Genomic DNA, 27,020 nt, shown 5'->3' with positions numbered 1-27,020 from the left:
TTCAGGTAATTGCTCGTAAGCGACACAGCCATAAAGGGAACGTCATCGTGCTACAATAAAATATGCAAATTCGGGACGTTTTTTATCTGCACGTGTTGCAATTGAAAAGTTTTCCAGAGAAAATAACAAAAGAGCGAAATTAAATTAAAGTGTAATCCACTGAAAGAACTCGACTGACAGCTTTATGTGTTTAAGTTTAAATCACTTAAGAAAATGATTTTATACATAATTGAAAATACATAGATTTGAAAATAACGGTCAGCTATGTATGTAAATACCAGCATTTCCCTGACTTTCTTCCAGCTCTTCGGATTTTTCAAATTCAAGAGCTGCGGCCACACCAACAGCTGATTGATTGCGCCGATTTCATAGTTGACGTCTGCAGAAGAGATCAAATACAAACGATCCTCGATTTAACAATAGATAATATCACTAAGATAGCAACTTTGCGAAGTACTTAAAACTCCCTATTAAGATGTCAAGATGAGCAACCCCTTGAACGCCAAAGAATTACTCATTCGCGCCGTAGAATGCGACCAAAAAGCTCGAATTCTCGAGGCGCAGACCCTCTACACGGAGGGGATCGCTCAGTTAATGCAATTCGTAAACGGGGAGCCGGATGAAACGAAGCGGAAAGGATACCTGACCAGGATCAAGGAATATATGGATCGGGCCGATGCGATTAAAGCGCGGGTAAACGGCAAACTGATGCTCGGTCAGGTGGTTTCCCATGTTTCCATCGATGAGAACGACACGGGCTTCGACTACGACCAGCTCTTCGGCAAATACATGGATGATAAGACCGTGGAGATCATGGTGGAGGAGCCCTACATGACGCAGAACTATCAGGTAAGGAATGTAAAACATAACATAACTCCTGACCTAAGCCAAAGTTGAAAGTTATCAAAACAAAGTATTGCCAAGTTGATATTGATAAGAGCCCTTTGCAGTATCAAAACCTTGTGAGATTCTTGGAGCTGGCTGTCACCAACTGCCCCAATCTAAAGTATTTTCGCCTGATTACCAAAGAGTATCAGGATTCAAAGAACCCCGATCAACAAAGAACAAACCTGGGACAGATCAAAGCAGATTTGGAGCGGAGGAATATTAGTGTCTGTATCAAATACGAAGACACTTTGCACGACCGCAAAATCTAGTAAGCTAAAAATATTTCAAAAACATTAAACTTTCAAGCTTTAAATATAATAATTAACTTTCGCCTATCCTACTAAGGAAGGTCGAGCCACCCTACTAAAAAAGTACATGTACTATAAAATATCTTATCTCTTTGTGTTTGCTTGCAGCTTGAGCAATGGCTACATTATCAAAATTGGCCGAGGGCTGCACTTTTACAAGGCCGCCAATCCCATGTATTCCATTGGCCTGGTCAACTATAAATTCCGGAAATGCCTGCAAACGGATGTGGATATTTGGCGCAACAGCACCGCCGACTCCTGAAGCACACACAAGACAATAATGCCTAGCTTAAAGTGATACAGCTTCTTTTATACATTCTTTTGGTATTTTTATAAAGACTTATTTCTTCCAATTTTTAGTGAACCATTCAGGGGAGTAGTAGTCACCCACAATTGCAGATTTTGGCCTGCTATAAATCTGCAGACGCCACGAAGACACTGAAACTAATATATGGTCGTGGCCAGAGGGGCGTTTCTCCGCTATTCTCTGGTTCCGACGATGCTCTGCCAGAAAATGTTTAAAATTCATAACTTTCACGCCACTTGCGGATGCGGATGCGGAGGCAGCTGCACAGCTGGCGGGCCGCTCTGGCTGCTGTTTTGAATGCCGCTTTCCACTGAGGCAGCCAGCGGGTGGCCACTGCAGTTGCATAAAAGACAGAAGCGGAAGCTCCTGCTTTACCAGCTTCTGTCCGTGTTCTCAGGACTCGCTTTAAGCCCCGTCCAAAGCTCAATGGAGGTACAGTCGAGCGTCCCGCGGTCGAACCACTTTCTGTAACACGAACAGAACTATTGGCTCACCATCACCTAGGAGTATATTTAACTGCGTAGCAATAGGAATCCTAGAAAGTTGCTTTCAAGGAAAGAGATTTTAAACATTTACTCCAGATTTCCCTCCTGGAACTCCAGCTCGAGTCAAAGTTAAAGAAGTTGTCCTGTTCAATTCCTTGGCAGTATACATGTGCGTGGATAATTAGAACTGCGACACAGTTGGCTGCACATCGGAACCGGAGGAGCAGCCGATGTGCCACCTTCTCGTGTGTGCGGCGGGGGATATTTTCAATTTACTTGGTGCCATGCCAGGGATTTATCAACAGATGAAGGCAATTGTTACGCAAAGGCCCGAAATGCGGCGCGATGAGCCGGCCTAATAAATTGCACCAGAGCTAAAATGCTTTGCTCGCTTTTAAATTTTATGGCCCGTAAGAAGGCCTGGAGAAGACCTCTCTCTAGCTGCAAAAGCAAAGGCACCCGGCCCACCCACCAAGGACCCACTGTAACCACCCCTAATTTTGGGTTTAAGCACGTCTAGAGGTCGGAGCCTGCGGGCGAGTGTGGGTATGGGGATGCTGCCAGCTCTGGAGTGGGGATTCCATTTGCCTAAGCTGGCTATTCATTCCCTGGATGTTCTAAACAAGCAACAAGAGCGGCCCGCTGCTCGGGGCCCAGGATGAACTTATTGAACAATTAGATGGTTCACTTATTTTAGATAAATCTATGAACTAGATGGATCCCGGGGCCTCTCGGTGAATGTTTGCCTACAAATAAGCCACTAACTGACTGAACAAAACAGGCTAAGGAGCTCCCCGTCGGCGAGCAACAGTTCCTTGAGTCCGCTGGTCCAGTGACTCCTTGGTCGCAAGTGCACAAGCCTCCGGCGCTGACTGCCAATTTGTGAGCGATGAATGCAGGCACCGGCAGCGCAGGAAACTACAATACATAACCATGGAATTAGTTATAGTCCGGGTCCTGGACGGGGCAACTTCACTTCGTCCTGGCCGAGTGCGAGGACACAAAGGGCACGCAGAACCCACCACTCTGGCTGAGGGGGAGGAAGTCGAACAGACACTGCCTGGGGCGGACCAACAGCATAACTAATCCGAATATTTTACCCCCCGCCGAAAACCAGAAGCCCAAGTGGAAGCCACTTTTTGTACCCGGTGTTTTGGCTCTAGCAAGGGTATGTCGAATTGGGGAACTTGGGGGAATGGGTTTCTACGAAGGACCTCCAGCCGAGTTTCTTTAATTATTCTAGCTACTTTATTTAAAACAAAAAGCTAATATATACAAAAAAGTCAATATATAAATTAACTGGGCACTCCCAAAATATGTTCAATATCTACTTGGGATTTACTGATATAAAAATGAAACATGCTAATTCCCAATACCAATTTTGTAACCAAATTTTAGTTGTTTTGTAAAAAAATGAGTTCTTCCGCTTCCAGAAACCTGTTACTGGGCATGTGAACGTCGCAATGTCGCAGTCAGGATTCTCACTTGGCCATTACCAGGATGAAGAAAGGAAGCGGCCAATAGATGGAGTCGCGACAGGGAAGGAGGTCCCGTTAAGCGAAATGTTTTAGGTTCAGAGCAGCACTTATGACATTACATTTTACGATACCGCGTGTGTGTGTGTGTGTGTTTGTGTGTGGGTGAGGGTGGCTCCTGCCTACGTGTGTGCTCTCTATTAATTTGCCATAGCACCCCCATGACCTCCCAAGAAAGCCCCAGCTCCTTAACACGATTGTCCTGGCTGGAAAGATTTGTGAAAGCGCCACGTAATTGACTTTGACTTTCACTACGACACTTCGCTCGTTTGCTTAAAATTATCATTGGGTTTTCGGGATTGGGATAAGGAAAACTAGGATTTCCATTGTGTACACATATACTTATGCCGACTTCCTATTAGATGCGTAACTCTGGACCCGCCGAAAAAAGGGTGGCGTCAACATTTTTTTCTTGTTTTTATTGCTGCCAGCAACATCAACAACAAGGACAATAACAACGGCCAGGCAAACTGGCAAATGTCCCACTTGTTACCAGAACGCCCCCTCCCAAAAAACAAAAAAAAAAAAATAGAAAGTGGGTGGGGCCGAACAGCATTGGCGATAGGGAAAATCGGGCCATAACTTTTGTTTTGCTACGTACATAAAATGGCGCCAAGCAACCTATATAGGCCAGACATCAGAGGCGAACAGAAGCCAACGAGAAAGATGTCTGCACTGAGCGAAAAGCCCACTGGCCCAAGATGAATCTATTCTGAGTGAGTTTTCGTATTTCAAACATAACAATTGGAATAGAATAAATATAGGAACAGATACGTTTCCAATCTCTACTTAAATATGTATCCCAAACATACGATTTAACCTACTTACATTTGCTCACACTCTTTTTTTCGGAGTGCATTGGCTTAGGGATGAGACGCAGGAGCACATAAAGTCAAGTGAAACTACTGGCAATAGCAATTGAAATCAAAAACGTGCCATCAACGGCTGCCCCTGGTTGTTGTTGTTTTGTTGTTCTTGATGTTGTTGTTGGCGCTGATGTTGTTGATGTCGCTTGTTGTTGCTGCTGCTATTGCTATTGCTATTGCCGGCGTTGTTATTGTTGTTGAAAGCATCTCTTCTGCACCAGGAGCCGACCATTATGTAAATTGCGTGAAGGACAAGGGGCGGAAGGGTGGAGCGGTGGGTGGCTTTCGGTGGGCGTTGCTAGTTGCTGCTGCTGCTTCTCCTGCTGCTGCTGCTGCTGCGGCGACTGCTGCGGTTGACCAGCAACCGCATCATTAACGCTTTGGACAGGCATTAGGAGAACGCAATGACAACTGGCTGAGGTCTCAGGCTGTGCGTCCGAAATATGAACTAAAGTGATTTTCAAATATGCCACACAGTCGTCGTCCCAGGCACTTTAGGACTAGCCATTGTTGCTGCCGCCTGCCATTGTTGCTGCTGTTGCTGTTGCCTATTGCTATTGCTGTTGCTGTTGGTGTTGGTGTTGCTGCTGTGCCTCGTGCCAGATTAAAAGCTGTCACAGACCAAACAAAGGCAACCGCAGCAGCAACACAAGGAGCAACAACAGCAGCAACACAAAGGATGGCCAGCAACATAGGCAACAGCAACAGCAGCAGCGGCAGAGGCATTTATTGTCCTCTCTTTGGATTTGCAATGTATGCCGATTTATAATCAATCAATGTCAGCGCAAAATTCGAAATGGGTGGTGACGCCTACTGCACTGCTAAAAAATGACATCGGAGAGCAAAGTGCGCCGGAAATCGAAAAAGGAGGTATAGAAAATTAACACGGAAGCGAAAGATTGATTTATATGAATCTGAGATGTGTGTGACAATCAAGAATGTTGAAAATTTGGGATTATAAAACTTCTTGAATTTTGTAATATGTTTCTATGGCAGAGCTGGAAATTTAAGAGTTGCCTCAAAATCACTGTCAATATATAGTTTATTCTTTTCTGAACATAAGACACTTTCTACGCACCCCAAATCTATGAATTTGATTGGAAATTATTCCAGTTGAAGGGCCTTAAGTAAAATGTTTTATCAGAGGTAGATTTTTCTCTAAGTGCTTTTCTCTGGCAGCCTCTTTTTCACTCGCTCCCCCGGGCGACTACGTGGAACGTATGCTGAAAAAAGCCTTCATTAGGCCCATAGACGTCACGACAGGACTTCGCTAGGGCCAAAGGCGCGTTATTTATAGTGCGTGTCCTATTAATGCATAATCGACGTCAATCTTGGCATATTAAAGGACTAACGCGGCCTAAGTCGCTTCATATCCTCGGGCTATCTCCCTGATTCTCCCTGCCCCCCAGCGTCCTCTCATCCCAGCTCACCCCTCGTCACGTTTTTTGGCGATTTTAAACCAAAGATAGATGGCCAGAGATATTTTTTGGCAGCCACTGGCTACTGGTTGCCTTGAAAATCCTTTTCGGTTTGGTTTTCCAGTGGTTAATAGACCGAAATGCGTGTCAAATTCGCCAGCGAATTGATGAACTCGGAAAAAGGTCCGCTGCCACCATTAAATGCATTAGCAGCGATAAGGAAAATATTTATGAATTTAATACTTTGTCTCTATAATGATATTTTGAAATCCGTAAGGTTTCTTTATAAAAACTAAACACCTGGCTTAAATATATACATATTTAACATTCCTTTTTTCCTCCTTAGCTTCTTAGGACATCCTTTCTATTCTCAGGTTGCTTTTTATAGCACACTTATCAGATTTTTCATTAAAAACCTATTTTAAATTCTATGTCAGCCACTGTTTCCTTTTCGCAAATCCAGGCCACATTCTTAGCCAGGAATTTACCTCGGGTCAATTATTTCACTTATTTAACAGGCTTTAAAATTTCGCCGCAAATCCACGCCTCCTCTAAGTCGGATGTTTAATGACCAGGAGACATTGTGACAGCGTTGACAACTCGCTGTAGAAATGGTAAATGACAGGAGTGGGGGGCGAACTCAGGGATTCAGTGAGCATTAGAGGAAGTAAGTCGCGGGCATAAAAAGCCGAGTTGTAATTTGAGTAATTAAAATTTGACACGATAATCGAAGCGCTGGAGCTGCGAAGCGGCTGGAGGAGCAGGAGGTCGGCCACAGCATAAAAATAGGACTGGAGCAGGTAGATCCAGATCCTGGAACCGCATCGGCGCCAGCCCTTTCGCCCAGATTACAACTTGAGCGGCCTTAATGCCCCGCACTTTATGTATATTTGTATATGATTCTTTGTGTGTATATAAGGCCTGGCAGTCAATGTCAAACCACAGACTATTAAATACACACGCCGGCACGCGAAAGTGCTGAAAAACAAAGCCAGCGCAAGTCGAGAGATGAGGATGCTGAGTGCAGTGGAAGAAAATACTTTAAAGCACACTTTTAATTGTCATTATAGGTATTTCAGTTGAAAATGTACAATGGAAGTGGTACCATATTTAGTTAGGCGTCCCTGACTGACAAAGTGAAAAAGTAAGTAAATGAAAGGGTTTGAGGCTTTGAAAAACAGTTCCTCCAAAGTTCGGGGATCATTATTACATGACGCCCCAGTTTTTCTCTCAGTGCCCAAATGGCTGCGATGACGATAGCGATGGCGCTGGCGATGGCGGCGACGGCAGCTTCCATAATTCGCCTGACGACTCCGGGATTCGTGGGGAGTAAAAGCCATTAAAGTAACAACCAGGCACAGCACGTTTTTACGGCGACAAAAGAAGGTTCCTCAGGATGGCTCAAATCGGGGGGCACGAGCGGGTGGGGAGAGGGAGGTGTCTGCAGACTCAATCGTAAGCGCAGCAGTCAGCGTCATAAACGACGGCGTCGGCATTTAGAAAGCGCAGATATTCCTGTCAAAACGATAAGCGCGCCTTCTCCAGTGCGAAAAGACAACCAGTCAGCCGATGGCTGAAGGGGGATGGTTGTGGATTTGAACGCCTGGCAATCCCAGGCAGTCCCAGCATTTTTATGCGGCATCTTTAAACGCTTTGCGGCATTGTCATTTATGTATCTATTCCGAGAGCCCGGACTTTCTTGCATTGGTTAAATGCCTTACGGTAATTTCATTCACTTACGCGCACATAACTTGCAGAACTCACGTATTCCCATTCGGATTCGCATTCGCACTTTCACTCCCTTTCTTCCGATGGCAGGGGGCACAAAGTTATGGCCAAAGTGGGGTTGTGGCAGCAGATCCCCGCGCGAAAGGTGCGTAATGACATTCATGTGATAAGCACACGCACACGCACACGCCCCCAGGTGAAAGGTGGGGAAATTCGTAGGGCTGCGGCTAATGAGGCAAATTCCCAGATCCAGATCCAGATCCAGACCCAAGCCCAGAACCAACAAGGCAAATATGTACATAAATCTTTAGCGGAATAGAAAATAAAATATAGAAAACGGTAGCAGTTGGTTGGCCAAAGCTGGCCGCAAGAAATATGGATTGCTGCCTAATCACCTAGAGCACCAACAAACGGAATTGGGAATGGGATGGGAACGGGAATGGGACAACTCCTAAGTCGCGCAAATCCCAAAAATATTTCACAACTTTATCCCCTTAGGTGGGATTTTTGCGGGCAAATAAAAAAAACCCAAAAAACAACGCAGCAAACGAGCATCAGTAGCACGTTAATCAAAATGTTGGCGGGGAGCCGGGGGACAAAACGTCCTGCCCGCCAGATATGGCCATCTTACCAGGATCCTGGATCCAGGATAGGTACTCAGGATATACAGGACCAAGGCATCGAAGGCAAAGCGAAAATTTTAATGGCTCAATAAAAATGCCATTTGCACAGCGCTCTGCTGGCCCGCAGAAAGTTGGCTTTAAAGGCAATCGGCCAAACCTCCGCCAGCCGAAAACAAAAGCCAAACAAGGCTTAACACATTTCCCCAAAATGTTTATCTAATCAGCGCAAAGTATCCTGACACCTGAGAAGAGCCAGAAACGACAGGGGCACTACAAAAAAATTTAAGGACACATTTAGAAAAAAGGCACTTTTTAACACAAACATTATTAAACAAAAAAAAATGTAAAAAGTAAAGCAGGTATCAAAAACTTACAACTAATTGAAGGAATGTGGAATATACCTTCAATAAATCTTTTAAATTGTAAACTAAACCTTTATCAAATGTAAAAACCAAACAAATCTTTTAAAGAGGTGTCTCGAAAAGACTGATTGCCATTTCCTTAGCTAAATTTTTCAAGTGCATGGACATTTTTTTTAAGTGGAGAAGGGCCAGGACTTTCGCCAGGAGGCAGCTGTCAGGGCATTAATCTGCAATTGCCGAAGATTTCCGCCTTCCAATCGAATCAAATGTAAATCAGGGAGACAGAGAGGCGAGTTGGGAAAATGGAAAATGGAGGGAGGCCATTTGCTGGTTTTCCACTGAACTAGTTGCACATCTCTGCGCCCTCACACGTATTTATTTCTTCTGGCTTTTTGTTTTCGGGCGGGAGGAGGATTTATTTTCGCCACCCATTTTTGTTTGTGGTGCGCTTTATCAAACAGAAAATTTAAAAAACAAATAACAGCCGAAGAAAACAGCAGCGGCCACAGTAACAACAAGAACAACAGACGGAGGCTGCCATTAATTTTTTATTGGTTCTCCGAAATCCGATTCATGCCTTCTACAAAGATTTCTCAAACATTTAAAAGTGCGAAAAGATCAAAGCGAATTCCAACTTATTGTTCCCCCGATTTCGCGGCTTAACCAGAGGAGAAATCTGTAAATTCCGGGAGGAGAGAGTACGACTACGAGTGCGTCCGAGTTTGTACTCGTAGTTCCCCTGATGATGTGGCATATTTGCTTGTAAACATTTGACGAGTTCCGTTTTTTCACTCACACCACCCAACACCCATCACCCAACAAGGGACCACCCACATTTTCCTCAAAACTCGGCCATGGAAAATTAAATCAGCAGCTTCTTGCGCTGGGGTTACAGTTCTGGTTCCGTTCAAACTGATATTTTGCTGGCTCTGCCAAACCACATATCAAACTGTCGACCATTTACATTGGGCTTACAACGAGGTGCGGCCCGTGCCAAGTGGTTTTTGGCTGCCGTTGTTTTCATAACATTCGTTTCCCCTTTCCCCCCGTTACACGTACTTCCCAACCAGTGCACACAGCCCCCCGAAACCAAAACCAACCGCCCCGTCCCGAAAACTCGGGCAACTTTTGACGCCACTCTGTCTGCCGCGCCACGCCTCGACGGCCTGCATTCGTATATAAAAAATATTCATACGTAGATGCCCTTTTTATTATGCACTCTTCGCCAGCGGGTGCGAACAGTTTTGTGGTGAACTCTGGCATTTCCCACTCCGCGATGGCTTCGCAGGCGGAAAAAACTGATACCCAATGGGGGTCAATACTAGCTGTTCGGCGAAAAGGTCGCTCGCAATTTACAAACTTCTGGAGTCAGGGTATCCTGCAAACTGCATTTCCCGCGGTTTCGCTAGTGCAGGTCACAGTAAAGATTTAAGACAATGAAGAAGTTGAGACCGCTTCGAAAGTTGTCGAAAGTCTTTATAACATCAGGTCTCTGAAATATTTTCTAGCATACTTTTTGAAATACTATATACTTGGAGCAGTCACAGTCCCTACCCCATCAGTTATGGTTTCTTATAAGTCTTGCCTTTAATCCCTTGTCTTTAACCCCTAAAAGTGAAAGCTAGAGCTGATGAAAGCGGATAGAGCCGTTCGCTTATCAGTTAAGGCCAAGTTTCGCCTCAAAATTGAATCTCCCGTGGGAAGTTAGTGCTGGGCTCTTTGATTCCAGCCCTTCGATCGCCTGGAGGGTATAGAAACTTCGATGTGGCAACAAGTGCCACCGCATTGCTGGTTATAGCGTCACTTGTGGGGAGTGTGGGGAGTATGGGGTTTTAGTACGAGGGCACTCCGGGGATAGGGGAAACCAGCCCCGCTTGTTTACACGTGCCTTTGTTGCGCGATGCGTGTGTTCCGGACTGCGAGTACGGAATAGGGAATACGGAATATGGTCGGGAGTGCGGGTGTGTGTATGGGCACCGCATGAAGTTTTGCCTACTTGTATTTACATACAAACAAGTGCAGCAGCAGCAGCAACAGCAAGAGGGAGTTCTCCACCCCACCTCCCCAATGTTGGCTGACTTTCCCATGAAAAATAAACAAGCGTTTGGCTCCGACAGTCGCCAAGATGTCTGCGACGGGCCCTGGCTTTTGCTGTTGCTCTGGCTCACCTGGTTGCCCCGAAAGGTGGCAGGGGTGTGCTGCAAGGTGCACTCACAAAACCGCTCAATAATAACTTGATTTACTCTGAAGGACACATCTTAAACTAGCTTTAAACTTGTGCGAAACTAAATAAATTAGAGGGATTGTTCTAGGAAATGATTTTTCTAATACTTTTAACTTACCCATGTTAAGTTTTTGGTTATTTACATCGAACTTTAAAATATGGCTGGAGATGGCACCTTTTTTATGATATTAAAATACGGCGAAATAGAAGATACGGCGAATTCACACACACATTCGCGATCGGGCGTCACTTGTTTATACATACATATATGTAAAATTGTAAGCAATTGAAAACTTGTTTATGAATGATTTTAAGTTAAAAACTAGAGATCACTTTGTCACTGGTGTTTAATTATAACTGCATTGTGTTTAACTTTTGCTTTTACATAAGCTTAATACTTTTTTTCTAATTTGGAATAAGTAACACAAGAATTAATGAAGCCGGCAAAAAATGCGATGCATCGCGATGCAATAACCTTAGTAAAATGGCGACGAATTAAGAAAGAGAGAATCGCCGTGGTCTATCAAAAGTGGATTTCTGTGGATTTCTCTTAATTTTCTTAAAGAGACAAAAGAGACAAAACTTAAATGGAGGAGTTTGATAAACTACAAATACATATTTATATATTTTTTAATACATTTTTATATTTTAAGCCATGAGACAAGAGTGTAAAATAATCGAAAAAAAAAACTTAGCATACATTTTTAGGTTCAAGTACTTTCCCAAATCGCGAAGAAATAAAACAAATTTAAATAATCTTAGTGCTACTTTTTTTGAGCAGTGCAGGTCCTTGGGGAGTTGTCAGGATGTTGCCACTGCCTGTATTTTAATAATGCATCGAAATGAAAGTGGCTGTCAACTGGAGATTTGACAGCTGCTTTATGCCGGCGACAAGGATCGATGATGGAATCGCAGTGGACTGGTAGGTAATGCCCATTGGCATCACGTCAGGTGCGTAGACAGACTTGCCACAGATTATTTCACTTAACGCCCCGGATAATGCGAGGTAATTGGGTGGGGGAAATGGGGAGGGCGAGCGGGGAAACCGCCGGCTCATTAGCACATGGCACTCGAGGAATCCCCAGCCCGCACTTACTCATAAATGCCATAGATCTTTTGGGGGCCACCAGCTGGCCCACTCGATGGCATAAACAGATTGCATGGGGCCCGCTTTGAAGTGCGAATTACCCGCGGGGTCAACTCCAACAAAATATCAACACAAAAACAACAGGGCCCCTGGAAAATACCAGGGAAAATGGGGCTTTGGTTTCGCTTTTCGGCCGTAATACATCTTGGAAATCTGTTTAATGGGCCGCCGGCCACTTGAGAGGCTTTTCCGAAGCTGTTGCTATTTTAATGTGGTCGATATTCTAAATTTAAACAAATAAACAAACATCCATCCAATGCTGCTTTTGCTGATACTGATGCTGCTGCTACTGCTGCTGCTGTTGAAAGTTTATTGTTTTTAAACCTGTGCCTGTGCAGCAAAACTGTTTGATATTCCTTTTCGTTTGCCCGGTTGAGTAGCCGATAATTTGGCACTTAAAACGTGCGAAATTCATTCACATTTCCACTTGATTCATTTTGGCCGGGAAAAGCAATCAATGTGAGTGCTCGCTTGCTTTATGTTTTTCCGAACACATCCGCCCAGCTCCTTTTTCCCCACCGTGAAAACGAAAAACTTTTCTTGCGGCTGGAAATCAATATGAGTAATACGAAATAATAATCCATGAGATTCCCGTGGTTTGGGGGCCACTCGATTTCGATTTGTGTATAGATTGCTCTTTTTGAAGATGCCAACCAGCGGCGAAGGCGAAGTTATCACTCAATTTATAGGTTTTTCAAGTGCAAATGAGGTGCTGTCAGAATGGGGGCATTACAAATGATTCGAGTGAATTAAAGTCAGGAGAAGTTAGGAAACTTTAAAGGCATCAGTTCAAATCGGTTTCTTTGATACGGTTAATTAAAAACTATAATTGAGTGTCAGTCTACGTTTCGAGCCAATATAAAGTATCCTTAAGCTTTCGTATTAGTTTTATTGATTTCAAGGGGCAAATCAGACATTTATCTTTGACTTCTTCAGCCAAGACGAAAAAGGGTGAAAACCGCACAGGATTACGCAACACAAATCAATTGCACTTGCCAACAAACTCAATGGCTAAATAAATTATGGTCTTCGCTTACCGCTATCGACTCGAAACCCGCCATTAATTAACACCAACCCTTTGGCCAAGGAGCGGAATCGAAATGGCGGCGATTACTTGTGTGTCCAACACCTGTTACCAACAAATAAGGAGCGCAAGGCGAGGGGAATTCCCGCCGTCACAGGTCAACAACCAGTTTATTGCTCACGCATTTCATTTCAGAAATCTTCTGGCGTTCCGAAAGTCATCATTATCATCGAGGACAAGGATGGAAGCGATGGAAACGCTGGAGACGCTGGATCCGAGCAACTAGTGTCAAGAATCGCATAAATTTCCGATTCCGGGACGCTGAGTGTGCCATTTAATGGCCGGCAAAGGTCACGTTCACACCGCCGTAATGGCTAATGGGCAACGAGCGGTCCTGACAATTCAGGTAATGTGGATAATTTGCTGTCAATGATGTGGAACGAAGGGGCCCAGCTCTGCGGTCCTCGGTATTTGTTGTCAAACAACGCAGCACCAGCCCCTCCTCATCCCATAATAGTCCGTGCTGCATTTTACGGCGCCTATAAATAGGCCCCACTGGATGTTAATGCCGCCCGATGAACCGGGGGCTCTTGGGGCAGGCAGCTCCCCATCGGGTTTTGACAAATCACTGCTTGTTGAGCACAGCCACAAATCCGCGCTGATCGATGATTTGTTGTCTTTGATCTCTGGAACACCGAGTGTCGAGTGATTAAATCAAATTTTGACAAGGTGCCGACTGGCACCCAAGCGCGTTTTTCTTTAAGTGTGCCCAAAATCGAAGACCTTACAGTGAAACTTAGTTATTACCTTCCAAGCTGTGTTCTTAAATTATTTTAAACTGAAAAAAATCCATTAACAACTTGAAACACACGTTATAAGATACTGAAATCGACCATCGGGAAATGAAAAAATTTTGAATGCAGTTTCTTCAAGGACGCGATTACCAATATTTAGAGGTATGCCACTTTGAAATCGGACTAAAATTGGCAAAGTTATGGGCTGTGGGCCTCGAGAATTATGTCTCCTATTGGTAAAACATCGGAAAACTTTGAAAAATCTGGCATGAACAGGGGTCAAAATATCGACCATCGGGAAATGGAAAATTTTTAATGTAATTTTTTTATGAACGCAATTGCAAATGTTTAAAGGTATGTCACTTTGGAATCGGACCAAAATAAGCAAAGTTATAGCTTATGGAAGTGTATTTTTGGGTTTCCTTTCGGAGGTTTCACCTTTTAAAACCCCGTTTTGGTTGGGAATAAAACTTGATAATACTTTGATTATAGCTTCCTTTTTATCAGAGTTTGTGGTATCGAAGTTCCACTGCATTTTTGTTCATGTGAGTCTAAAACAAAAACAGGGAATTGATGGCATAAATCAAGCGATGACAACGGGAACAACAACATCGGTAGTCACGCACTAAACAATAACTATGCAATTACAAGCAGCGATTAAGTTGCGGTCGGGAGCGGCAACTAAACAAACAAGATCCGAGGCGTTTTATGGCTTAGTGCGACCGATACGTCAAAAAAAAAAATAGAGAACCCCAAAGAAAACATTGTTTCAGACCGAAGAACATTAGTATTGGGTTCTAGACTAAAGGCAAACCGAGCTGGGCCATAAAAAACAATATTTGTTTCGAATACTATTCCCAGCATAGGTCTAAAAATAAGCAGCGACATCTCTCGAATGTTTGGCCATCGAGAAAATCAGAGGATCACGCGCACTAGGATAACCCATTGTTTTATGACCCATTTTTACCAGCGGTAAGCGATCGTAAAATTTGAATAAATCGGGAGAGAGCGTGAAGAATCCTTTGTGGCATCTTCCACACATGTGAATAACTCAGCTTCAATTGCCTCGGTATTTGGTATTTTCGATTTGCGTTCAATGTTTTTATTTCTTTCAAATGATCTCTGCTTTCTACTTGAGAACGGCACGATCGTAAAAATCGATTGTAGTCCTGTTTGAAATGTATACACATTATTTTACGACCTTTTAAGATATAGACCAAGACTTTGGCTGCTTTGAGAAAATTGCGTACTTGACGGCAGAGTTTACTCTCGCTTTCTTTCGCTCGGAAAAGTCGTAAAAATCGGAAGGGAAATTCTACGAGATAGCAATGTCAAGGGACTGCACGGAGATAAACCTTCTGGCATTATCTTGGGCAGCTGTTATCCGGCGTATTGTTTAAACGAAGTGCTTCGTGGAATCCTACCATTTTGATAGTGTTTACAAACCAATTGAGCAGAGAAGTTATCAAAACTTTTGTTTCGCTTTTAACTGGGGGGTCCTGAAAAAAAAACTTCAAGACCAGAAGTTCATTTTAAGTTAAACAATTAAATAAATTATTGTATAAATAAAAATCTGTTAATAAAACGTATGATTTATTAAATATGATATACTGTTAAGCCCCTTAATTTTCTTACTCTTCAATTAGCTTTTTAATCTCATTCCAATTTTCAATTCAAATGACTGTAATTCATGTGTAAACTTTGCTCAATTTTCATTTGTTGAAAATTCTAATTTACATATTTTTCAAAACACATTGGAAACTCTCACAGACTCACATACACATTCAAAAAAGATCTAGACTCCGCCCATCTTCAAAAATACAGACAAATGAGAACCGAATATCGCTCTGAGCATATGGATACAAATAAACATGGAAAGAGTGGAGAATATATTTTCAAGCAACGCCCCCTTTTTACGAGTCGACACTGTAGATCAGTTATATATCTCGGATAATCGGTAAAATACTAATATAACCAAGGATATTTAATAGGGGATTTTTTCAATGCCAAAAATCTAATTAAAAGTTATATTGACAGAAATGTAAACTTACAATTTTTGAAAGATTATTTACATTCAGGATGTTTTATTTTTTATAAACCCTAAATATAGTTAATTTTTGTTTTAATCTATCCTTAAGGAAATGTGTTTTCTTAAGAATTACTCTCCCCATCTCTCGGAGAACCTAAACACATGTGGATCTTTTGGTGAGGGTGTTTGCATATCTCTGTATTTATAGACCAATACGCTGCTCTCCCCAGAAACACAGGCACATGAGTACTGGATGAGGCATTACAAGTGATCTGCGTATCCGAGTCCATTCATTAGTCGATCGGACTCCTTGGCTGACGCAACGAGTAGTCAAATAGCCGCGCACGTTCCTCCCACAACTTTGGGTAGTATATTTTCGTGAGAAACAGGACAAAGATCCTTTTAAATAAATCCAAAATAAAGTGCACAGTGCGTGTTTTTATCGAATTTGGAAGAAAAAACACAGATATTATCAAATTAATTTAAATTACCGGAATTAAAGCAACCGGAATACTTTCGCGAAATGTTACCGTCTTGCTATGCCAACGGATCGGTTTTGCCGGATAACGAGGAGCTCGTTAGCTCCCTTCTCGCCAATCCGGAATATCTCAGAGCCCAAGTATCCCCCAATCCATTGGCACCAAGTGCCGTCGGAATGGAGGGTCTGATGTGCGGATCGTTTTCACCTGCATTTTACTACCAGGGAATCGACAATTTCCTGGCCCTGCACAACAACATCTGGGGCTTACCCATATCCTTCCTGCACAACTCCCATCGGCCGGAGAAGCCTCCCTTCTCCTACATTGCCCTGATTGCCATGGCTATAAGCAGTGCTCCCAATCAGCGGTTAACTCTCAGTGGAATTTACAAGTTTATAATGGACAAGTAAGCTGGTTATTTAAAAACTTTAAATAATAAATTAAGTTGTAAAAGGATTCCACTACGTATAGTACATTCTCTCCAAGTTTTTTTTTTTAAATTTTTTTTCACATGAATTTGTTCGTTCTTTTAAAAATAAAAATCATGAGAAATTTAGATGACAGTCCTGACTAAATCAAATGCCAAAATAAACAATCGCAACATTCCGAATTTCTATACAAACCGAAGAAGTCTTCATCCCAAGACGCATTTCAAAACAGTTGTCTCAACTTTTGCCAAAAGTGGGATTAAATCAATGAAATATTGAGCGTAAATTTATTTTTTTATGTGGAAAATATATAAATATCACAAGGATTACTTGATCGTTCGTTTGTTTCATAAAAAATGGTTTCATTTTAGGTCTTTAAGTTATGGCCATATTTTTTTGAAATATTAAAAAATGTTTTCTTGCGTATATCTTTGTATGCCCGAATTCTTTTCCTACTTAAGCACATATTTTGTAAAATGGCGGGCAAATATTCAAAATGAAGCGCTAATAACTGAAAATACAAGAACGAGAACCATGACTTCATGTGTTTATAAACTAAAAATTTCCGATTTCTTTATCAACATAAACAAATATTATTTTTATTGATTTTACGGACCGCGTTGCTTAAACAAACCAAATGAAAAATGTAGATATTGGCTAATATGATGTGTATCAACACACAACATTTTTGGTATTGTAAAATAATTACTATTTATATATTGTTTTGAAATATAAATAAAATGTATTGATTTGTTTACAAACACATCTGAATTTTTCTGATTTCTAACTTGTTTAAATAGAATAATATAATATAATAATAATCGTTTGAACATAAAAGGATGTTGTAAGAAGCTAACAAAATACTTATCTTATATTTCTTGTAGATTTCCATATTATAGGGAGAATAAACAGGGCTGGCAAAACTCAATCCGACACAATTTGTCGCTTAACGACTGCTTTGTGAAGGTTCCGCGGGATAAAAACACGATCGAGGATAATGACAGTGCCGGTAAAGGAAGCTACTGGATGCTGGACTCCTCGGCATCGGATATGTTCGAGCAGGGAAACTACCGACGGCGAAGGACCCGAAGACAAAGACACTGCACCAGCTCGAATCGCTTCGAAAGGGAATCAGGAAAGGTAACTATATAAACAAAATAATTTTAAATAACGTATAATAATCTAAATGTACTCCCAGGATTCCGTTGATGGCAACCACAGTGCAGCAGAGATGCGATCGCAAAGCGAACCGCTGAATGATTTTGACATCTTCTGCAACGAAAGACCCAATTATTCGGACAGGATAACGGATCTGCATCGGCAGTATTTATCGGTATCTCTGGGATTCAACAGCCTCTTCAACAACGAAGCGAGGAGCACACGACCATTGCCCAGTTCCTCCCTCTCCGAGATCAGGGAATCAGCTGACGATGTGGATGCGTCTTCGAGTTCCAGCAAAACAGCCCACAATCCTGCGGACAGTGCCTCCCTCCATGAGGACCTACATTCCCCGAGCGCTTTTACTCCTCCTATCAATCGTCGGGAAAATATTTCTTCGTCTGTGCCAATCCTTGGCGATTCCTTTCGAGGACTCCAGGACTTGGTGACCAGTAACACTGCTGAAAACTCATCTGCAGCGACACCAATTCGATCAAAGACTACTCTTTTCACCATCGACAATATAATTGGCAAGCCATAATAAATCCGCTTTTTACCCTAGAATTTTAAGTTACTAATTAATAAATGGCTTTGACCAAACAGTGATTGAAATAAAAGTTAATCCGAAAATAACTCACCTCTGCTTGTTTTATTTTTTAAAATCGAAGTCCCTCATGAGATCAATGTCAAAAATATTGAAAATTCACAATATAACATTATAAAAACGAAAAATGGAATTTTTTAATGACTTTATTGCAGTTAGCGTAGATTTAACTTTGCTTGGGTTTTGTGTACGTGAATATGTACACAGCAGACGAGCATTCCAGGTGCTAAAGGTGCGTATACTTCATATTTAGCACTGAGTTTGATAACTGAATGGAGTGTTTCGCAAGACGGCGCCACAATATAAAATCGATGGTCAGTTGAAATCAATCGTGGAGCGTCAGCCTGGCAAAAAGATTCCGTATGCGGTAATCAGGGGATCAGTAAGCCCCATTTCAACGCTCCCTGACCACAAGATAACCAATGGAATGATATATGAATTGCGTAACCAAGAACATGGCGTAGAGATCGGGAATACCATTGGAGCAGTTGTTTTGAATGTCGACTTGGTTTATGATGACTTCAATCACTCCTCTTCTTCGGTTTTTGATCACGTTTGTGGTTTCTTCTCCGGCGTTCGTCAGAGGAGATTGCAAACCGCGGAGGAGGTTTTAAGGGAAGGATCATTCCTCACTGCTTTTGGGGAACTAAAACTGGATGGAGATACCTTGCGTTTGCAGTCTTCGCAAAAAGGACCTCTACTCATTACCACAGCCAGCAAACGGACTTTGTTTAAGCGTTTAGAAAACGTCAATAAAGGCAATTTGTGGGTTTTATAAATGTTCTAAACTATTTTCTTTAATTAGGAATTCTTTTCAGACTAAAACTGCTAGTTTGCAGCGCTATTTCCATTGTCCTGATTGCTTTTATTCTCAGAAAAATTCATCGGCGGAGGAAAGTTCAAATAGAGGAGGTCATAATACACAATCGCCTTGAGTTGGAACGCAGACAGAACCGTTCTTTAAATCTTTCCCAGGATATGTTATGTGTGGTGTGCTGCGCCAATCGCAAAGAGGTGATAAGAATGATGAGATTCCTTTTACCAATAATACCCATATCCTTACTCTAGATCATTATACTTCCGTGTGGCCATGTGTGTCTTTGCGAAGAGTGTTCTCAGAAAATAACAGTTTCTTGTCCCGTGTGTCGTGGAACCATAACCTCTAAAGCAGCTGCCTTTATCGTCTAGAAATCGAATTACTATTGTCCTTATAGTAGGACCTATTAGTGTTTATCTGTTGATCGAATTACAAAATTTTATAAAGTAACTTCTCTCTCCATATTTCTTTAAAGCTTATTGTTTTTATTTTTTACAATTCTAAGGTATGGCAGGAAAACTTGGTAGAATATGAAAAGCATCAGGTGTTTTTAATAAAAAAGGGTTGAAATTCTTTATACTTAAGAACCATATAGTTTTATGTTGGGCTACATTCTTCATTAATAATGTTGAATATTTAATGAACTAGTTCCCCAAATAACGGTGCTCAATTTCGGGGAACCACAGTGTTGAAAACGCGTTAGGAATAGCATAAGAGGGCAAACGAAAACACAGCAACACTGAACGAAAAAACATATGTTCCCTAGATAAAAACAACAATAACAAACCAAAACATGGAATTCTTACACGAATCAATAGCACTCGGCGTTGATTTGATAATACTGGGGTTGTGTGCGCGCGAATATGTGCACTATAAACGTACTGCCCAAGTGCTCAAGGTGCGTATACTCTATATTGTTTCGCGTTTCACTTATTTAACTGGTTATTTGCAGACGGCACCGCAATACAACATAGACGATCAGCTGAAATCGGTGGTGGAGAAGCAACCCGACAAGAAGCTACCCTATGCAGTGATCCGAGGAACAGTTACCCCCATCGGGGTTCCCCTGAGGAGCTCCCTGGTGCCCAGTGTAAGCGGAGTCCTGCAGATCGTGAAGCTGCACGAGCACAGGATCACCCGGGGATTCGCTGGCTTCTGGACGGAGCACCACAAGCTGCTGCACGAGTCCGCCAACGAGATGCCCTTTGAGTTGCGTAACCAGCAGCACGGCGTGGAGATCGTGGACGCCTTGAGTGCGGCGATCTTGGATGTGGACATGGTCTACGACAACTACGAGCCCTCGACTCTCTCCCTCTTCGACCACGTTTTCGGATTCTTCTCGGGCGTCCGCCAGCGGGGGCTGCAGACGACGGAGGAGGTTCTCCGGGAGGGAAGCTTCCTCACGGCCATCGGTGAACTGGAACTGGACGGAAGCTCACTGCGAATGCAGCCCTCGCGGGAGGGACCACTCTTCCTGACCACTGCCACCAAGTCCACGCTTATCAAGCGATTCGAAGACGCCAAGGCAGCATCGATGTGAGTACAGTATTCCTGAAGCACAACATTTCTAAACGAGAATCCCTTGCAGACTCAAGCTGGTGGTCTGCGGCGCCATTTCCGTCGTCCTAATCGGCTTTATTGCTAAGAAGATCTATAGGCGGAAAAAACAGGAGCGGGAGGAGGCCAAAATACGCAGTCGTCTGGAAACGGAGCGCCGGGAACGACGCGCGAGGAATCGTCCTCACACTTTGTCCCAGGATCAGCTCTGCGTTGTGTGCTCAACCAATCCCAAAGAGGTAATTTGTGGTTATTCAACGCTGTTTTCATTCATGGAAAAATTTTTACAATTATTTGCCGTGCTCTCCCTTTAAACAACATTTTAAATTGTGTTCTGAATCTTCAGCACACTTTCCAGAAATTATTTACAATCGAAAAATTTATAATTAACTTAAACTTCTGATATTCCTTTTTCTAAAATTTCATAAGCTGTAAAATTTCTGGCTAGTTTCGATAGTATTTATAAAGTTTATGAGAACGTATTTACAGATAAGGCTTTTTAAGGTATTTTTACTGCTCAAGATAAAACCACAAAAATTTCCACATAGTTTTTGAGAATTTTTATTGATCAGAATATGACAAATAAACAGAAAAGCAATCGTTTAGGATTTTCTAACGTATATAAATTTGTTTTAGATCATCCTACTGCCGTGCGGTCATGTCTGCCTCTGCGAGGACTGTGCCCAGAAGATCTCCGTCACCTGCCCCGTGTGTCGTGGGAACATCGCCTCCAAGGCAGCCGCCTTCATCGCCTGAAAATCAACCGAATGCCAACCACATCACAAAGTACCTGTGTGCGGGTCAACCCAATATTTTGTTACAATGCTCAAGTGCGGCATTTATTTTAAAATTATTTAAAGTCTTGACAACGAAAAGCTACTACTATTTAGTGTCTCCCTGCATAATGGTCCTGTATTGGCGCTGGTTCTCCAGCAGTTGCAGAAACACCTTGTACTTGCGATTGTGGAACTCCAGGGTCTCCTGGTTTGGCTTCACCAGCTGACCAGTGCCTCCCATGGCTTTCGAGGCGCTCTGAAAGCACAAATAGTAGGTTGAAAGCAGTTTGACATTGATTAGGTTTGCTAGGCTCACCTCCAAGCTATCAAAATGTCCCGAGGCTGCGGCTCCCAAGGCAGCGGCTCCCACGAGAACCATTTCCTGTTCGTCGGGGATTAAGCCGGGCAGATTGCAGATATCCGCGTGGCATTGCACGTACAGAGGATTCTTGGCCAGTCCGCCGCAGAAAAGGAGCGTTTGGAAGGGGGCCCTGCCGTACTGATAGAGGTTCTCTATAATGTGACGAGTGCCGTACTGCAAAGGGAACACACTACTTGTTATCATACCCAATCAAACATACTGTGCAACTTACAGCCAGCGCCTGAACGAAGGCCAAGTACTTAAGGGCCAGAGATTCGGTTCCTCGGGTCATGTCCAATCCAGTGATCTTGGGGATGCACTTTCTGGGTTAGGATATGATTAAAAACTTGGTATAGCACTGCTTACCACTCCTCGCAGCGTGGGATCGGCGACGGGCGAGCGATTGCCGTGCAAGTCCGGCCAGACGTGGATGTCCTGGGTTAGACAGCTCACTTGGCTGAGTCCTCGGGCTGCCGCCAGCTGCGGCAGCAACTGGTTGAGGTACTGGTAGATGAACCTGTCCTCCCCCAGCTTCTCCTTCAGCTCAGCGTAGGATTCGTGGGACTTGAGGACGTGGTCCAGCAGGTGGCCCGCGATGCTCTGGCCACCCTCGTTCAGGAAGTACCCCGGTATGATGGCATCCTGATAGGGACCCCAAACTCCCTGGGCGAAGCAGGCCCGTCTGGTGATGCTCATATGGCAGGTGGATGTGCCAGCAATCAAGGCCATTTTGCCCTGGACATCGTCCGCTCCTCGAGCGTCCTTCGAGCGGCAGCCAAACATTCCCAAGGCGCCGGCATGGGCATCGATCAGTGAGGTGCTCACCACAGTGTTCGCGGAAAGGCCCAGTTCTTGGGCAGCCTTAGCCGTGAGACCCTTGCCCACTTTTCTGCCCGGAGGCTGGACATCACTGCCCAGCTTCTCGAAGTTATTCCGGGTCAGCTCCTCCAAGTCCGCCTGTTCGAGGAACTCCTTGTTCCAGCTTCCCTCTGCCGCGTCGTAGTTCCACTTGCAGACCACGGAGCAGAGCGATCGGGTGTCCACGCCGGTGGCTCGCCAGGTGAGAAAGTCGGGCAGATCGAAAACCCTCCAAATGCTGCCGAAGGTTTTCGAGAGATTCCGCTTCAGCCACAAGAGCTTCGGAACCTCCATCTCCAGCGAAACCTGCCCGCCCACGTACTTCAAAAGCGGATTCTTGAACGCATTTATCTCCTGCGTTTCCTGCTCGGCTCGGTGATCCATCCAAAGGATGACGTTCTGCTCCGACTCACCCGTCTTGCTCACACTCAAAGGCGATCCTTGGGGGCCCAGAACCACCAGGGAGCAAGTGGCGTCGAAGCCAATGCCCTTGACTTCTGACTTATCGACGCCGCCAATGACTTTCTGTAAAATCAGCCACTGGGTTAATCTAATCTCCGCGAGAAACGTCGCCGAACGGCAGAGGTTATCGCACAGAAAAAAATTTAAGATCAGGTCTGAGGTCTTTAACTTTCCAAATTGGCACATCTGATAACTAAGACTAATGCCTTAGATAAACCAAAAAAGGTATTATACTTTATTAAATAATTAAAACAAGATAAGAGATTCATAATGTAAATTTTAATTGATGGAATATAACAAAAACAATTTCTACAACAAATCTTTATAATATATATTTTTGGTTATTTAATCACACAAATTTGTTTATTATTATTCCACTTATTTTTCTCATTATTAATTTGTTTTTAAACTGTTGTCTTGATTGATTTAATTTTTAATAGATTAACCGAAACTGACCATAAAATGTTTCTTTGTGCTGCGGAGACTTACCTTGACCACCTGGCAGATGGACTGCCATATATTATCGGAGGACTGGTTGTAGTAGCCCGGCTCTGGGTTCCAGGTCCTGATGGTCTGCACCGCCTGCTCCAGGACACGCCCCTCTGCGTTCACCAGGGCCGCCCTCGCACTGCCCGTGCCCACGTCCACGCCCACAAAGTACGGTCCGGATGCCATTTCCACGTCGCCGCCTCCGTCACAGACGCCTCTGATCACCTTGGCGGTCAAATAAATGTTATTGACTCGCTGCAAAACGCCAAACCCAAAACCGTGCGAAGTCGTCGAGCGTCGGACGCGAACTGATAAGCAACCTGATATACGAGCGGCCAGCAAACCCAGAAATCGTGTAAATTGACACAAGCAACAGTTTGTAAAGATCTCGCTTGATTGCTTATGAGTTCTTTAGGGCTTGAGTGCTTGTAAACATAGAAAGGCTATTTATCTAGTGGTTTAGATTTAGTCAAAGTAGCCGAAACTAAATGCCGGGCTATAAACATTTTTGAGGCCTTGTTAGATTTACACTAATTGTTTCATTCAAACTTTTCTACATTTATTATTTTATTTTTTAATTACGTAGTAGCATGTCTAGAATTTTAAGGTGAAAAATAATTCAAACCCTATTCCTAATTAATTTATAATACATAATGATAATAGACAAAGAAAAATTAATTACCATGAATTTGGATATATGGTAGACAGTATGCTGTTTTATATTGCATCTTATTAAGCTGGACAACATTAAATTTTCTCTAAATTTTGAATTGAAAGAATATGCACACCTGGTTTAAAAGCAAACTAGAAATACAAGCGGAAGCACACCTTATTGTTTCTGAATAGCAATTATTTGAGCTATATTTTGCTTTAATGGAGCTCATGCGCAGGTTGTTTATCAGCACAAAAATACACAAACCGTTTTGCTTTTATTTTCTCCGTCACTTCTCGCAGAACCAGTCGCGTCGAGTTGCTCTCAGCCACTAAAGCAAAGCCCTGGAAGTGCCTTAAATCAAGTTCCGTTTCAATTCAGTATTCAAACTTAACAGCAGCTGTTATCTGTTCCCAAAATACAAAACATGTTTCGAGAATCATATCCGATGGAACTACAAAAAAAACTTTATCCATCTAAGTTTATCTTAAAGGTGTTATTACCCCTGATAAAAAAGTATGCAGTTTTAAAAATGTATTGATAAAGTAGATTTATAGATAAACGAGAGTATTATCTAGCCTTCCCCTTCACCACTTCACTCGCAATATCAATCAATATTCAATCAACACCGCAGATAAGCAATCAACACCGCAGATAGTGCTTTATGTTTTTAAATAAATATTATTTATTGCATTGCCGAAAAAATCCTATAGTAAGTAGTGGTTTGCTGTGTTTCTGTTAATTTATATTATTCATTAACAATTTGTCAGAATATCAAAACGTTCAGCCTAAAAGCATGCACTTATTAAGTGTTTATTTTTTTTAAATTTACACACCAGAGTGAGCTAAAACATATTTTTTAACATTATTAGACGAGCAAGTGAAAGAGATTTTTCAAAAGCAAGAGACGGAACACCAAAAATAGCTGACATAAGGTAACTGAAAACTTAATCATTTAAAATTCTCTGTAATGAATTAACGGAAGATGGTATTTGAATCGATTTTTGATTACTTATCGATTTATTATTACTTAAATATGTCTGGCAGCTTAGCTGAGATGTTATCAAAATAGTTAGTCTGGCAACACAGCGGCGATGTTATCAAAATAGTAAACAAATCAAGAGATTGTAAACATTTAATGGATCCCACTCTGTTGGAACTGACCAAGCTACTTCCCCGGCTTGTAGATATCGAAAATGTGATCCAGGATGAAGTCGAGTCGCGCTATATTCTTAAAAGAGCCATAGATCACGTAGAGAACCTGCAGTCCAGGAGAGATTCCTCGGAAGAGGAAACAAGGTACCTTTTGTGTGCGCTGGTGGACAGGAATAGGGAGCGCATACACACAGGTCACTTTAGCAGTGTTCCGTTGAGCACAAGAAAGACATATGCGATTGGTTGTTATTTCAAGGTACGAATTAAGTAACACATATATTCGTAACTAAAAACCATGTTTCCTACACAGATTTTCTTTCTACTCCTCGAGAGCACGAGTTATTCTCAAAAAGAGCTCTGCAGTGAGATCCTGGATGAGGCCCAACTTCTGGGCTGCATGGACGACTGGAGTGAACTGAAAACTGCCTTAATGGATTACCTTGATAAGGGAAAAGAAGAGGATTCCGAAGCACTGCCCGTTCTGGAGCCTTTAGTACGAGTATCCTGCGCCTGTGATATACCCCAACTGGAAGCACCAAGCTTAAAGGAATTCCAAACGAAGTGCTTTCAAGCCAACCAACCCACACTCCTGCTCAATACCTTCCAGCATTGGCCCGCTGTACATAAGTGGTTGGATCTCAATTACCTTCTTCAAGTGGCCGGAAATCGCACTGTTCCCATAGAAATAGGGTCCAATTATGCCAGCGATGAGTGGTCACAGCAGCTGGTAAAAATCCGCGACTTCCTAAGAAGGCAATTCGGAAGGAATAAGGAGAAAGCCAGCCCGGAGATTGAATACCTTGCCCAGCACGAACTCTTCTCTCAGATACCTGCTTTAAAGAAAGATATATCAGTTCCGGACTACTGCTCCATTAGCGAAGAAGATCCGCCGGGATCTGTGGACATAAAAGCTTGGCTCGGACCAGCGGGAACCATTTCGCCAATGCACTACGATCCAAAACACAACCTATTATGTCAGGTTTTCGGTTCCAAAAGTGTTATATTAGCTGCCCCTGCAGATTCAGCAAACCTTTATCCCCACGAAAGCGAGTTTCTGTGCAATACTTCGCAAATAGATGCCGACCAACTGGATCTAGAAACCTATCCCCTACTCGAAAAGGTCAAGTTCTATAGATTACTCCTCCAACCAGGTGAGTGTTTGTATATGCCCCCCAAATGGTGGCACTATGTAAGATCAGAAGCGCCCAGCTTTTCTGTTAGCTTTTGGTGGGAATAATACCCTAAATATATTTATTTTGGAATACTAATAACAACGAGACTTCTTATTGACCATTGCTTCAGAACTTCTAGCCAAAAAAATCTAAACATAGTGAAATGGTTGCAATACTATATGCTCATCTTTCCCCGGAAATACGTGCAGTAATATTTTATATTAATCTATTGGCGAAAATAACAAAACCTTACTTTCGATCTTTAAGCGACCATTGACCGCCAGCTGGATAAACCTGTTAAATGACGTCATTCG

At 42.9% G+C, this 27,020-nt stretch overlaps 6 protein-coding genes across 8 annotated transcripts; 5 read left to right on the top strand and 1 right to left on the bottom strand.

Annotated features, from left to right (window-relative positions):
• Positions 1-351: 351 nt before the first annotated feature.
• Positions 352-1,549, top strand: LOC108099168 (MIT domain-containing protein 1). The gene is made up of 3 exons (XM_017202527.1): positions 352-849; positions 951-1,156; positions 1,305-1,549. Exons 1-3 carry the CDS (start codon positions 484-486, stop codon positions 1,456-1,458), a joined length of 726 nt encoding a protein of 241 aa, XP_017058016.1. The 5' UTR covers positions 352-483; the 3' UTR covers positions 1,459-1,549.
• Positions 1,550-15,989: 14,440 nt separating this feature from the next.
• Positions 15,990-18,344, top strand: LOC108099206 (fork head domain-containing protein FD2). The gene is made up of 3 exons (XM_017202585.2): positions 15,990-16,623; positions 17,530-17,785; positions 17,844-18,344. Exons 1-3 carry the CDS (start codon positions 16,262-16,264, stop codon positions 18,342-18,344), a joined length of 1,119 nt encoding a protein of 372 aa, XP_017058074.1. The 5' UTR covers positions 15,990-16,261.
• Positions 18,345-18,487: 143 nt separating this feature from the next.
• LOC108099192 (mitochondrial E3 ubiquitin protein ligase 1-like) lies at positions 18,488-19,698 on the top strand. Of its 2 annotated transcripts, XM_017202564.1 has the most exons (4): positions 18,488-18,639; positions 18,697-19,172; positions 19,226-19,421; positions 19,476-19,698. In XM_017202564.1, exons 1-4 carry the CDS (start codon positions 18,535-18,537, stop codon positions 19,593-19,595), a joined length of 897 nt encoding a protein of 298 aa, XP_017058053.1. In that variant the 5' UTR covers positions 18,488-18,534; the 3' UTR covers positions 19,596-19,698. The 2 variants fall into 2 exon arrangements, with proteins under 2 accessions (XP_017058053.1, XP_017058062.1); XM_017202573.1 differs by lacking the exon at positions 19,476-19,698 and having other exon boundaries at positions 18,697-19,165; positions 19,226-19,310.
• A 277-nt stretch (positions 19,699-19,975) lies between these two features.
• Positions 19,976-21,660, top strand: LOC108099901 (mitochondrial E3 ubiquitin protein ligase 1). The gene is made up of 4 exons (XM_017203564.1): positions 19,976-20,122; positions 20,177-20,760; positions 20,813-21,020; positions 21,418-21,660. Exons 1-4 carry the CDS (start codon positions 20,018-20,020, stop codon positions 21,535-21,537), a joined length of 1,017 nt encoding a protein of 338 aa, XP_017059053.1. The 5' UTR covers positions 19,976-20,017; the 3' UTR covers positions 21,538-21,660.
• On the bottom strand, positions 21,594-24,697 carry LOC108099893 (FGGY carbohydrate kinase domain-containing protein). 2 transcript variants are annotated; one of them, XM_017203553.1, is made up of 6 exons: positions 24,647-24,697; positions 23,728-23,952; positions 22,285-23,301; positions 22,151-22,225; positions 21,874-22,092; positions 21,594-21,813 (listed from the first exon to the last, which is right to left on the bottom strand). In XM_017203553.1, the coding sequence occupies exons 2-6, from the start codon at positions 23,911-23,913 to the stop codon at positions 21,664-21,666; spliced, it is 1,647 nt and encodes a 548-aa protein (XP_017059042.1). In that variant the 5' UTR covers positions 23,914-23,952; positions 24,647-24,697; the 3' UTR covers positions 21,594-21,663. The 2 variants fall into 2 exon arrangements, with proteins under 2 accessions (XP_017059042.1, XP_043063712.1); XM_043207777.1 differs by having other exon boundaries at positions 23,728-23,944; positions 24,647-24,662.
• Positions 24,698-25,311: 614 nt separating this feature from the next.
• Positions 25,312-26,996, top strand: LOC108099942 (bifunctional peptidase and arginyl-hydroxylase JMJD5). The gene is made up of 2 exons (XM_017203620.1): positions 25,312-25,790; positions 25,845-26,996. Exons 1-2 carry the CDS (start codon positions 25,518-25,520, stop codon positions 26,769-26,771), a joined length of 1,200 nt encoding a protein of 399 aa, XP_017059109.1. The 5' UTR covers positions 25,312-25,517; the 3' UTR covers positions 26,772-26,996.
• The last annotated feature ends 24 nt before the right edge of the window (positions 26,997-27,020 follow it).

The sequence above is a fragment of the Drosophila ficusphila genome, unplaced genomic scaffold, assembly GCF_018152265.1.
Source record: "Drosophila ficusphila isolate 14025-0441.05 unplaced genomic scaffold, ASM1815226v1 contig_286, whole genome shotgun sequence".
NCBI lineage: Eukaryota > Metazoa > Arthropoda > Insecta > Diptera > Drosophilidae > Drosophila > Drosophila ficusphila.
The sequence above is the reverse complement of the archived record's forward strand: the minus strand, read 5'-3'. Positions and strand labels throughout refer to the sequence as shown.